Source organism: Anomaloglossus baeobatrachus, chromosome 7 (assembly GCF_048569485.1).
Source record: "Anomaloglossus baeobatrachus isolate aAnoBae1 chromosome 7, aAnoBae1.hap1, whole genome shotgun sequence".
Classification (NCBI taxonomy): domain Eukaryota; kingdom Metazoa; phylum Chordata; class Amphibia; order Anura; family Aromobatidae; genus Anomaloglossus; species Anomaloglossus baeobatrachus.
This window is the reverse complement of record NC_134359.1, coordinates 39,886,248-39,900,303: the sequence shown is the minus strand read 5'-3', so window position 1 is coordinate 39,900,303 and position 14,056 is coordinate 39,886,248. Positions and strand designations below refer to the sequence as shown.

The window sequence follows — 14,056 nt, the reverse complement described above, 5'->3', positions numbered from 1 at the left end:
CACTCCTCCTCGTGGGCAGGGTCCTCACTCCTCCTGTACCAGTCTGTGCCTTGTATTGTTCATGATTATTGTACTTGTCTATGTATGCCACCCTTTTTTACATGTACAGTGCCATGGAATACATGGCACTATAATAATAAATAATAATAATATAATATTAATAGAAATGGAGCTTAGCGGAAGGGGAGGACTTTGTGCGTTATGTGTTCATAGCATCAGATGACTAGGGGAGGTTTCCAAAAATTGTTACACATCGTGCCCCTTTAATATTGGCTTAAATCCATTTTCTTCTTGTACATTAACATTCCATGTATTAAAAGTGTATTCACTTTTTTTCTTTCCCAGGATTTTCTCCCCTTCACAGTCTGCAGCCCTGCCAGGTAAACACGCCAATTTAGGCTCCATATTATCATCTCTATGAAAGTTTCATGTCTGACATCTCGCTTCCTTCATCCCGTATTCTTAAGGGGACAATAATCTTTGCATATTTCGCCCGGGAGGATGATTATAGCTTTTGTCTTCAATGATTTGCTCTTGATGTTCCTCATTTGTTAAAAAATGTATTTCTTAATCTCCCAGGTTATCCCACAGGCTTTGAGTAAAGTCATTGCTAGAATTTTAAATCATTGGGAGTCTTAGGTTGGTGTGATTCATAGGTTACAATCTGCTGGGGAGGTGCGGAAACCCATGGACTGAGGAGGAAATTCCACAGGGATATTGGATACCATTGCCTCCAAATCACACCGTACATTCACTCCGCTCAACCTGCTGCAATCAACTCCAGATCTAGAGATAAAACCTCTGGATCTTTTGTTACTTTAAATATAAATTAATGGAAAAAAATCTGCCCTGTTGCTGCCTAACCAGGACAAATTTTTATCACTTGGACGTCAACCACTTTTGTTGAAAAATCAGAATTCCCCGAATACCATGGTTTAAAGCCTTGGTAGACCGGGAGCAGCTAACACCTCTTTGTCCTGGAGGTCATGTTGAGTAAGAGGGGAATTTTGTCCTTCATTTAAGACCTTTATCACCTAACTTGGAATGGAGAGAGGCTTCAACAAGCTTGCCTCTATCTGGTGGTCTCATCAACTACTTAACAGGGGTTGTCTTAAGTGCTGAAGTTGTCCCCCATCGGTGATATTGCATAGGTGATAACATCCAAATCGTTGGGGGTCCAACTGCTAGGACCTTCACAGATACGGAGAACTGGGGTGCTGAAGAATCCTGTGTGAATGGAGCAGTGGTCAAGATCATGCACACGGATATTCCATTCATTTATTCTTAATGGGACCACAGGAGGATAGCCGGGCACAGGGTGCATGATCAAGCAAAGCACCAATAACATGGGGATCTTCAGAGCACCGATTCTCAGGATCAGTGGTCAGACCCACTGCCAGTTCTGGGCACCACATTTAAAAAACACACAAAAAACAAACTGGAGCAAGTTCAGAGAAGAGCAACCAGGATGGTGAACGGACTGTAAACTATGTTCTACGAGAAACGGTTGGTTATAGGATCGGAGAATGTTTACCTTTCAAAAAAGAAGACTAAGAGGAGATGTAATAGAGGTCTACATATATCTGAAGGGATATCACAGAGTAGCGGGATCATCCTTATTTCATTTGCATATGGGAACACGAGAAGCAATGGAATGGAGAAGATACAGATTACCTACGATTCCAACATTCAACGATTCCAACATTCAACGATTCCAACATTCTACGATTCCAACATTCTACGATTCCAACATTCTACAATTCCAACATTCTACAATTCCAACATTCTACAATTCCAACATTCTACAATTCCAACATTCTACAATTCCAACATTCTACAATTCCAACATTCTACAATTCCAACATTCTACAATTCCAAAATTCTACAATTCCAACATTCTACAATTCCAACATTCTACAATTCCAACATTCTACAATTCCAACATTCTACAATTCCAACATTCTACAATTCCAACATTCTACAATTCCAACATTCTACAATTCCAACATTCTACAATTCCAACATTCTACAATTCCAACATTCTACAATTCCAACATTCTACGATTCCATGATCAATGAGTTATCCCTCATCCCATGGATAGGGGATATCTTCCAGATCCTAGAATACCCTTTTAAAAGGAACCAGTCAGGATCTTTCTGCTTCCCAAGCTGAAGACATAAAGCTTCGTCATCCAAGACCAAGGGAAAGAATAGACTTTACAGAGGAGATCCTGAGTGCTTGTCGGGAAAAGGAACATCCACTGGTGGCCTTAGTTAACTATCAAAAAGGTTAATTATCAAATTAATTAGACCTCTTTATGGCAGTGACAACAGCATAAGTCCACTTTTGATACAGTCCATTACCCGGCATTCCCTACAGAAGTTTCCAGGACCCATAAAAAAAAAAAAATGATCTGCATTATTCAAAGAAAAATCATCAGTCTTGTCCATGGATTGGGCATAATTATTGCAACTCAGCCCAATTCAAGGGAATGGCTGTAATACCAGACAATGCCTATGGACCAAAGTCGCACTTTTTTTTTTTTTTTTTTTTTTTGGTCAACCCAAAAAGATTTCTTTTTAGAATCCTTCTCAGTTTCTTTAAAATAAAAACATGATGGTAAATCTACTACACAGGTTAATGTAAGACGAATGAGTGTCAAGACGAGACCTAATATATGTTGGTTGTCCCTAAATCGGGTTAATTATTTAATTATATAACTATGCAGGGGACGGATAGTTTGAGGATAAAGCTTTCCTTGCAGAAACTCTAGATAAATATGGTCCAGGCAACAGCTTAAAGGCCTTTTTAGATTAGAATGGGAGAAGTTAGATTAGCGATAGGATATATTAGCACTTAAAAACCATCCGTCCTGCGCTGAATTGATTTTATTTTAATTGTCTCTTAAGATCTAGCAGGTCGAAGGCTCCACTCTCTTCTTTAAGAAACCTTAAGGTGCTAGTACAATTGATTTTGGTTTATGCCAGGGGTAGACAAGATGAAGCAGAATTCAGAAGCCAGTCAGCGATGTCTAAAATAGACCTTTCATGGAGCCAACAAAGGGATGTGACCAGTCAGATCTACAAAGGTTAGAAAAAGTTAGCACAATACGCCAATCAGCGGAGATTTACAGTGTATGAAAATATAGAAATTATGGATACACTTTTTTTTTTTTTTAGTTGATGGGAATTATTTTTTTTTTCTTCTTACATATATATTTGCTTAACTTTGATATATTTATTTACCTATCGCAATTGCTTTTTTTTTTTTTTTTTGCCACGGTCAAAAACAGAATTTTTCAAACTTTTTTGAAACACAAAAATAAAAAAAATAAAAAAGGTAGGATGATAAAAACGTAATTGCTGTGATATATTTGTATTTCAAGAAATAGAAACCAATGGAATCTTCTACTGCTCCCTCCAACAGGACTGGACTTAACTTGCTCCACTCTTTTATAACAGGGGTCAAGAACCTATGGCTCGCGAGACAGATGTGGCTCTTGATGGCTCGTCGCAGACAAATCTTCCGGTTTGTAAGATGCACTTTTTTCCCCCAAAACTAGCGGGAAAAATGGGGGGTGCGTCTTACAAACCACATATGGCTTACCGGGACTGCGATACAGCTGGCTTCTGGGGTGTCGCGGCGGGCGCCATTGATCTGTGGGCTGTATTGAATCTCCCGCAGTTGACGAGAACGACTTCCAGAAAATGGCCGCAGTGGTGGTGTGTGACAGATAAGACTTTGCGGTCATTTTCTTGAAGTCCATCGCATCGATCTGTGCACGCACCGTGGCCAATTTCTTGAAGTCAATCTTGTCAACTGCGGGAGATTCAAAGCAGCCCACCGGCAGATCAATGGCGCCCACCGCCATGACATCCCGCGAGCCCGCAGCAGTATCATTGACCCGTAACACACTGATCTTCCTGAGTCGAGACACCCCCTTCCTCCGTACACGCAGCATCGCCTACCCTGCCTCCTTTGACCTTCTGAGCCGCTCCCCCTGGTGAGTATGGCTCTCACAGAATTACATTTTAAAATATGTGGCGTTCATGGCTCTCAGCCAAAAAGGTTCCCGACCCCTGTTATCTAAGCATCCCTAATAATAGCTCGCCCTCAAACAAGAGACCTTTAGATATAAATTACTGGCAAATAATTGAAAGAACGTCTCATTCTGATAAATCTTAAATAATACCTACCATCATAATAGACGATGGCGCCAACAAGTCTGTCTTTCTGCAGCATTGGGAACAACTCTAAGGCTTTGGATTTGCTGAGGACGTAACTGCTCTTTAGGCACTGACTGCCAGCGACAAGATCGTAAGCCTTGATGCCGATCCAATAGTACGGCAGCTGCCACCACCTGCACAAGGAAGAAAGTCTCAGATTTACAGGTAGCAGAGCAAAGGATGCAGGGAGTTCGGGTACATGGACACACTGAGGAACGGTAGTGTAAAAGGCTGCATCATTCCCACAGTGCGGAAAATATATTTACGGCATCTGTATTAGGGGACGTTCTTATAGATTGCCATTCGCTGTCTGCATTTTGGGAGTGCTGTCAGTCTTTTTGTCTAGATTATGGCATCATGACCTCTGACTGTGTACCCCTAACTCCATTAGCCACAGGTGATTTTATTTTCCAATAGCAGGTTCCTACTTGCCCATACACATGGAAGTGTGTAGCCCAGAGAGAGGCTTCAGTTCAGTATAAGTTCACAGTAAACGAGGTATGCCTTGATGTGGCTACCGGGCAGATATAGACATGGCCTTTTTTGTATGCCAAATATCTCAATTTTTCCTAGATTTCCTAGATTTCCTCAAGTAGTAACGCATATCTATATTATTGCATTCATTGTTTGCATGCTTTAGCATTTCAGAGTGCAACTGTCTTTTTTTGTTATTATATGTCATTTTCAGTTTTGCACCTATTCAGACTGCATTTTGGGAGTGCCGTCAGTTGTTGTCTAGATGAGCAAAATGGGTTAGCACGCCGATAAAAAAAAAATGGAAAAACGGAGATCGGACAGTCTCATTAAGGGTATGTTCACATTACACTTTTCCACAGTGTTTTTCTTAGCCAGTGCGCACTAAAAGAAAGGTCAGAAAAAGCTCTCTAAAAACACTCAAAAAAACTTCCCATTAATTTCTATGCAAATACAGTAGCATGGCTGTTTATATTTTTAGGCTTTTGATCTTCTTTCAAGACCACCAAGAGTTTAAAAGATGTGAACGGATTATTATTCAAATGGGTTTTTTGCTAGGAAGATGTCCCAAACTCTACAATGGAAGTCAATGAGTAGACATTATATATATATATATTATATATATATATATATATATATATATATATATATATATATATATATATATATATATATATATATATATATATATATATATATATATATAAATAAAATTTAAAAAAAAAAAAAAAAGGAGGGCTTTTTTTCCCCAAGTGTTTTTGCTTCAAACAAGGCTAACGTTTTATTGCAACGTTGCTTAAAAGTTGTAACAAAAATGTTCGAAAATTGCCAAAAAAAAAAAATGCTAAAAAAAAAAAAATAAATAAGACGAAAATATTTCAATAAATGTTAATAAAAACACTTCTAGATTAAAAGAAAACAATGTGGAAAAAATGCCCAAGACAAGAAGTGATTCCTGAAGTGTCTTCTGTTGGAAAACTGATGTTTTTTGACCACCGAAAAAAAACGAAGTGTGAACATACCCAAGTCAATGAGATCTTCCGAATGTACTACAGTGGATTTGTGATATTCATTTTCGCTTCTGAATTAAAGAAGCAATGTACCGGTGTGAACAGCGTCTAAGCACATGTTGAGCAGTGAAAGCCGGGGCTGGGATAAGTTTTCTCTATGGGAGCTTGTCCTTAAATAGAGAACATGGGAGGGAGGGATCTCTTACTTGTAGACTGGCAGCATGATTGGCAATGGGGCGGATAAATGCGGAGCGATCTCCAATAGATTGGCACGTTCATGCAGAGCTTCTTTTACTAGTTTATACTGTTAACAGAGAAAATAGTAGAATCAGTTAATACAGACACTGTTGCACAAAAGTCACATAAGCAAAAATTCCATTCAAAATGTAAAAACAAACAAAAAAAAAAAAAAACACACAACACTTTTTCATCCTTACATAGTACCAGTGAACCTATAAATTCACTAATCATCTCTTAGAGGGGTTTTACTAAAATGTAACTAAATTTGCCCAAAAGTTGTCTCAGTTACATAAATAAAATAAAAAAAAAATAAAAAAAAATAAAAACAAAAAAACACAAGTTCAACCTTTCTCCACCAGTTACATATTATTTATAACCCACAATGCCAAATGTTGTGAGGAAAGCATCCAGCCGATATAGCATCCGCCATTACTACCTCTTGCGAACTACTACGTCGCCATTACTACTTCGCCTCGCTACTATGCCATTACTACCTCTTGTGGTCGGCATTCCACAATCTGACTGCTCTAACTGTAAAGAACCCTTTCCTGTTTAGCTGCCGGAATCTCCTTTTCTTCCAAATATAGGTAAATATGGAAACTCCACCCTTTAAGACTTCAATTACATGTTCTATTTTTTTCTCCATTATTGCGAAGGATTTCATTTTCATCCATTTTTGGTCTTTGTGTCCATTTTTAACAAATCCGTGTAATATAAGATTTTCTCATATGCAAAAAAAAAAAAAAAAAACAACATTCCAAGCTTTTCCGACGCTGTAAAAGAGTTGTTCTCTTTTCAGAAAATATTTTTTTTCCTACAAATTCAGGAAGTACTAAAGAAATAAAACCATAAAAAACAAAAACTGTGCCTTTTTTATTCTCTCAGGCTGAGGTGTTGAGTTTCCGCCGTCTGTCAGCGCTGCAGTCAAAAACTGAGCTCAGCGGCTCTGCACAAGTTCACGGTACAGGTCTTAGAGTCGCGGAGCTCAGTGATTGGCTGCCACACTATGGGAGAGACGTCAATGCTGCAGACAACAAGAAAACAAAGCTGGACCTATGGAGTCTCAAGTAAAATAAAATTTGTTTTTTGTTGTTTTAACAGCTAATGAAGCTTATAGCAAAGAACTATTCCGAAAAGAAACCATTCCTTTTAAAAAGTACAAATAAATAATTAATAAGGACAGTGGTCAGGTGGCACATAGTTGACATTCGTTTGCTAATTTTTCACGGACCCATAAACAACTAGTTGAATTAGCCTCGTAACTCTGATAAAAAAAATGGACACTTTTTTTTTTTTTTTTTGGGGTGGGGTGGAGGTGTATCTCTATGAGGCAAGCCTTTACCATGTGATTGCAAAAAATAATAATAGTTTGTTTATATTGCATTTTTTTTATCTGTTTTTGAGTGGAAGCAAAATCCTGACACCAGCAAAGTCAATGAGAATCCTGAATTCTCGTGCACGCGTTGAGCATTTTTTCCTTGTAGAGCTGGTGCAGAAAATAATCTGCAGGAGGTCAATTCTGGTTTTTCCCCCCTATTTGAAAAATGCATCTACTTTTTTAATGCCAAGAGATGCAGAGAAGGTACAGAAATTTCTACAACCACTCAATGTGCGCACATACCCTAAGGCGAAAAGCAAGTGAAATTATTATATTATATAGAGATACAGTATATAGATATACACACACACACTGAAGTAACACAATACCCTATGGAAAAGGAGGAAATGTGGTTCTCCACTAGCAGCAAGTGCCCCTTAGCTTTCTATTTTATTTTACATATAAAATAATTTATATATATATATATATATATATATATATATATATATATATATATATATATATATATATATATATATATATACATATATATATACATATATATATATATTATATATATATACATACATATATACACACATATATACACACATATATACACACATATATATACATATATACATGCAGTTAGGTCCAGAAATCTTTGGACAGTGACACAATTTTGGCGAGTTGGGCTCTGCATGCCACCACATTGGATTTGAAATGAAACCTCTACAACAGAATTCAAGTGCAGATTGTAACGTTTAATTTGAAGGTTTGAACAAAAATATCTGATAGAAATTGTAGGAATTGTACACATTTCTTTACAAACACTCCACATTTTAGGAGGTCAAAAGTAATTGGACAAATAAACCAAACCCAAACAAAATATTTTTATTTTCAATATTTTGTTGCGAATCCTTTGGAGGCAATCACTGCCTTAAGTCTGGAACCCATGGACATCACCAAACGCTGGGTTTCCTCCTTCTTAATGCTTTGCCAGGCCTTTACAGCCGCAGCCTTCAGGTCTTGCTTGTTTGTGGGTCTTTCCGTCTTAAGTCTGGATTTGAGCAAGTGAAATGCATGCTCAATTGGGTTAAGATCTGGTGATTGACTTGGCCATTGCAGAATGTTCCACTTTTTTGCACTCATGAACTCCTGGGTAGCTTTGGCTGTAGGCTTGGGGTCATTGTCCATCTGTACTATGAAGCGCCGTCCGATCAACTTTGCGGCATTTGGCTGAATCTGGGCTGAAAGTATATCCCGGTACACTTCAGAATTCATCTGGCTACTCTTGTCTGCTGTTATGTCATCAATAAACACAAGTGACCCAGTGCCATTGAAAGCCATGCATGCCCATGCCATCACGTTGCCTCCACCATGTTTTACAGAGGATGTGGTGTGCCTTGGATCATGTGCCGTTCCCTTTCTTCTCCAAACTTTCTTCTTCCCATCATTCTGGTACAGGTTGATCTTGGTCTCATCTGTCCATAGAATACTTTTCCAGAACTGAGCTGGCTTCATGAGGTGTTTTTCAGCAAATTTAACTCTGGCCTGTCTATTTTTGGAATTGATGAATGGTTTGCATCTAGATGTGAACCCTTTGTATTTACTTTCATGGAGTCTTCTCTTTACTGTTGACTTAGAGACAGATACACCTACTTCACTGAGAGTGTTCTGGACTTCAGTTGATGTTGTGAACGGGTTCTTCTTCAAAGAAAGTATGCGGCGATCATCCACCACTGTTGTCATCCGTGGACGCCCAGGCCTTTTTGCGTTCCCAAGCTCACCAGTCAATTCCTTTTTTCTCAGAATGTACCCGACTGTTGATTTTGCTACTCCAAGCATGTCTGCTATCTCTCTGATGGATTTTTTCTTTTTTTTCAGCCTCAGGATGTTCTGCTTCACCTCAATTGAGAGTTCCTTAGACCGCATGTTGTCTGGTCACAGCAACAGCTTCCAAATGCAAAACCACACACCTGTAATCAACCCCAGACCTTTTAACTACTTCATTGATTACAGGTTAACGAGGGAGACGCCTTCAGAGTTAATTGCAGCCCTTAGAGTCCCTTGTCCAATTACTTTTGGTCCTTGAAAAAGAGGAGGCTATGCATTACAGAGCTATGATTCCTAAACCCTTTCTCAGATTTGGATGTGAAAACGCTCATATTGCAGCTGGGAGTGTGCACTTTCAGCCCATATTATATATATATAATTGTATTTCTGAACATGTTTTTGTAAACAGCTAAAATAACAAAACTTGTGTCACTGTCCAAATATTTCTGGACCTAACTGCATCTCTATCTCTCTATCTATCTATCGCTCTATCTATCTATCTCTCTATCTATCCATCCATCCATCCAGTGCTGGCCAAAAGTATTGGCACCTCTGCAATTCTGTCAGATAATACTCAGTTTCTTCTTGAAAATGAGTGCAATCACAAATTCTTTGGTATTATCTTCATTTATTTTGCTTGCAAAGAAAAAACAAACACAAAAGAGAATGAAACAAAAATCAAATCATTGATCATTTCACACAAAACTCCAAAAATGGGCCAAACAAAAGTATTGGCACCCTTAGCCTAATACTTGGTTGCACAACCTTTAGCCAAAATAACTGCGAACAACCGCTTCCGGTAACCATCAATGGGTTTCTTACAATGCTCTGCTGGAATTTTAGACCATTCTTCTTTAGCAAACTGCTCCAGGTCCCTGAGATTTGAAGGGCGCCTTCTGCAAACTGCCATTGTGAGATCTCTCCACAGGTGTTCTATGGGGTTCAGGTCTGGACTCATTGCTGGCCACTTTAGTAGTCTCCAGTGCTTTCCTCTCAAACCATTTTCTAGTGCTTTTTGAAGTGAGTTTTGGGTCATTGTCCTGCTGGAAGACCCATGACCTCTGAGGAAGACCCAGCTTTCTCACACTGGGCCCTACATTATGCTGCAAAATTTGTTGGTAGTTTTCAGACTTCATAATGCCATGCACACGGTCAAGCAGTCCAGTGCCAGAGGCAGCAAAGCAACCCCAAAACATAAGGGAACCTCCGCCATGTTTGACTGTAAGGGACCGTGTTCTTTTCTTTGAATGCCTCTTTTTTTTCCTGTAAACTCTATGTTGATGGCTTTTCCCAAAAAGCTCTACTTTTGTCTCATCTGACCACAGAACATTCTTCCAAAACGTTTTAGGCTTTCTCAGGTAAGTTTTGGCAAACTCCAGCCTGGCTTTTTTTATGTCTCGGGGTAAGAAGTGGGGTCTTCCTGGGTATCCTACCATACAGTCCCCTTTCATTCAGACGCCGACGGATAGTACTGGTTGACACTGTTGTACCCTCGGACTGCAGGGCATCTTGAACTTGTTTGGATGTTAGTCAAGGTTCTTTATCCACCATCCGCACAATCTTGATTGAAAAATTGATTGAAAATTGAAATATGTCATTAATTTTTCTTTTCCTTCCACATCTAGGGAGGTTAGCCACAGTGCCATGGGCTTTACACTTCTTGATGACACTGCGCACCGTAGACACAGGAACTTTCAGGTCTTTGGAGATGGACTTGTAGCCTTGAGATTGCTCATGCTTCCTCACAATTTGGAGTCTCAAGTCCTCAGACAGTTCTTTGGTCTTCTTTCTTTTCTCCATGCTCAATGTGGTGCACACAAGGACACAGGACAGAGGTGGAGTCAACTTTAATCCATGTCACCTGCTGCAAGTGTGATTTAGTTACTGCCAACATCTATTAGGTGCCACAGGTAAGTTACAGGTGCTGTTATTACACAAATTAGAGAAGCATCACATGACAGTGCCAATACTTTTGTCCACCCCCTTTTTATGTTTGGTGTGGAATTATATTCAATTTGGCTTTGACAATTTTTTTTAATTTTTTTTTTTTTAATTGAAGACAAATTAAATGAAGATAATAATACCAAAAGATTTGTGATTGCAATCATTTTCAAGAAGAAACTGAGTATTATCTGACAGAATTGCAGGGGTGCCAATACTTTTGGCCAGCACTGTACATATACATGCATACACACACACAATCATATTGTATTATTTGTATTGTATGTATATTGTATGTATATATATATATATATATATATATATATATATATATATATATATATATATATATATATATATATATATATATATATATATATATATTATATATATATATATATACACACACACACACACACACACACACATTTATATACTTGGAGTGATGATTCCATTCGCACGCACTTGGCGTCTTTAGCTTGCGGGGAGATAATACTTTACTATCTGTTTTCTTTCCCCTCATCCATGTCTATTTATTTCATAACTTGGCCAATACAGTGGAGTTCTGTGAATCGGACTGTGTTATCTCACCCATCAGCGATGCCAGAAAAAAAAAAAAAAAAAACACAACAATAAACCCTCACTACCCAAGTTAAATTGATTCATAAACCACGCAGCCTTTGGCGGACTTGCAGATGTAGTAAATGAACCAATGAATACCATCGGGGGACAATAACGCTGTCGGCTCACCTGTCAATAACACAATTAGCCACCATTTAATAAAGATTTAAGACTTGAAGGCCCTCGTTCAATTTGTTACACTGCGCACCGGCGCGGAGAGACGGACAGATTTTCTAACTTTTTTTTTTTGTTAGTTGAGTGGAAGCTAATAAATAAGACACATATAAACAAAGAGGGTCACTTCTCTGCCCGTTTACCAAAGGTAATATTGTGGGGGTTTTAATTTTAATATTATGACTTTTTTAGGCTAATATTCCATTTTGAAAATGTTTTTATTTTTGTTTTTCAGAAACAGCTCTCTCCTATCTCGCGTAAACAGTGTAAAGTGAGTTGTTTTTGTAAGGGCAGGGTTGTCTTTGAGCATAAAAAGTTGTTTGCATCTTTTATAAAATGGAAAAATTGATTAAAAAGTACTAATTTACTTTATTTATTTTTTCTACAGTATCTCAATGTCTGCAGATTCTGGAAGCTACACGTCCTCACACAATCTGACAGTGACCCGGGCAGGCTGGTTTTATTACATAAAAAGCCCCTTTTCGGTCTTAGCCATTGTGGAGAAGGGGGCTGGCTTAGCTAATAAACTAACCCAGGCGGCCAGCCCCCTTTATTACATCTGACAATTAAAGTATTTTATGTAAATTTAGATATTTGTTAATAAGATGAGCAGCAAGGTTCAATAAACAGTCTATCAGAATTTGCTAGCCTGCTTACTGACTGTTTCTAGATAGCAAAAGACTCATTTAGACTGATAACCGCAAATTATATATATTACACACACACACACACACACACATTATATATTTATTATGTTATATATAGACACATACATACATACATACATATATATATATATTCTAAAAACATTATAAAAGGTGTCCAAATTTTATATATGCTGACCACACACCCATATATCACTAATATACAGCATCCCTGTTATTTCCAATTAAGTGGTAATGTGTGCGGAAGAGATATAACAGTATTGGGGGTGGTGACTAGCTGGTACAAGGTCTCCCGTACACGCACAACATGAAGGATTTCTGCTCTCCTATATCAGTGTAGTACATTTTCAGAAGCAGCAGCAGCAGCATGGAGGACATTGTACCCCAGTATTGTGCAGTGTAGCTGTGTGTACAGCTCTGGGCAGAATCTCTGTATGTCTGTCTGTCTTTCCCTTTCTCTCAGCTCCTCCAACATCCTCATCCCCCCTCCTCATCCCCTCCTCATCCCCTCCTCATCCCCTCCTCATCCCCTCCTCATCCCCTCCTCATCCCCACCCTCCACCTCTCTCCATAGACAGGAAAGGGCAACAGTAATCTGATCCCTCAGTGAACAGACAAACAAAATTTACATGGAGGCAGGGAGAGAAGTGGCTCATCAGTGGAGAAAGAAGCAGGTTCCTCCAAAAAGATATATTCCCTTATACTATTGACGTATGGAATAGTATTTGAAGAGACAGTGACCATTTACAAGAGAGAGAACAAGAAGAGAAAGAATCACACAATTAGTTGTGGATACACAATGTTGTGTTCATGGAGTTCAGCTTATTCATTCCATACTAAAAGAGGACACTGGAGGAAATGATTGTTGATGTATCATACAACGACCAATGTTCACTATGAACCAAGTGACCCCTGTTGCGGTCGTGACGCCGCCTGGTAATGTTTTCTCAAACTCAACCACAGACTCGTGGTAATACGACATTCAAAGAAGTTGTCGAAAGACACGATGAGATGCAAACGTCATGATAATCGTCAGGAAGAGTTTCCAAAGCACCGATTTTTTAAATGTATCTATGTGGTATCAATTATCCAGTGTCTGGTGGGGATTTTCATCAGAAATAGAAATATTATTTGACTGTACATGTTCTTCGTTGTGGTTTGGGGTCAAATGATTACTGGCCGGGATGTAACAGGGCCCATTGTTCTAATATGTACCATCTAACTAATGTCTGAAATACCTCTATAATAAAACCTGACAACTCCTCTAGAGGTGCGTATTCTCTTTTTTCCTTCAGGAGCACTCCGCTTCTCTGCCTCCCAGCTTCCTGCTTGCCAGGGGGTGATGGCCTCCTGGAGAATTAAAGGCAGTTTTACACGCAACAACATCACTAACGAGATGTCGTTGGGGGTCACAGAATTTGTGACGCACATCCGGCCTCGTTAGCGACTTCGTTGCATGTGACACATACGAGCGAGCGACTGCTAACGATAAAAATACTCACCTTATCGTTCATTACGTTGTTCATTTCCATAAAATCGTTGCTGGCTCA

At 38.8% G+C, this 14,056-nt stretch overlaps 1 protein-coding gene across 1 annotated transcript in view; it reads right to left on the bottom strand.

Moving 5' to 3' along the window:
• Positions 1 to 14,056, bottom strand: part of GPD2 (glycerol-3-phosphate dehydrogenase 2) — a 215,591-nt gene that overhangs the window by 133,052 nt on the left and 68,483 nt on the right. The window contains 2 exon segments of the mRNA XM_075317236.1: positions 4,198 to 4,361; positions 5,918 to 6,015. Of these exon segments, the coding sequence (XP_075173351.1) occupies positions 4,198 to 4,361; positions 5,918 to 6,015 (262 nt within the window).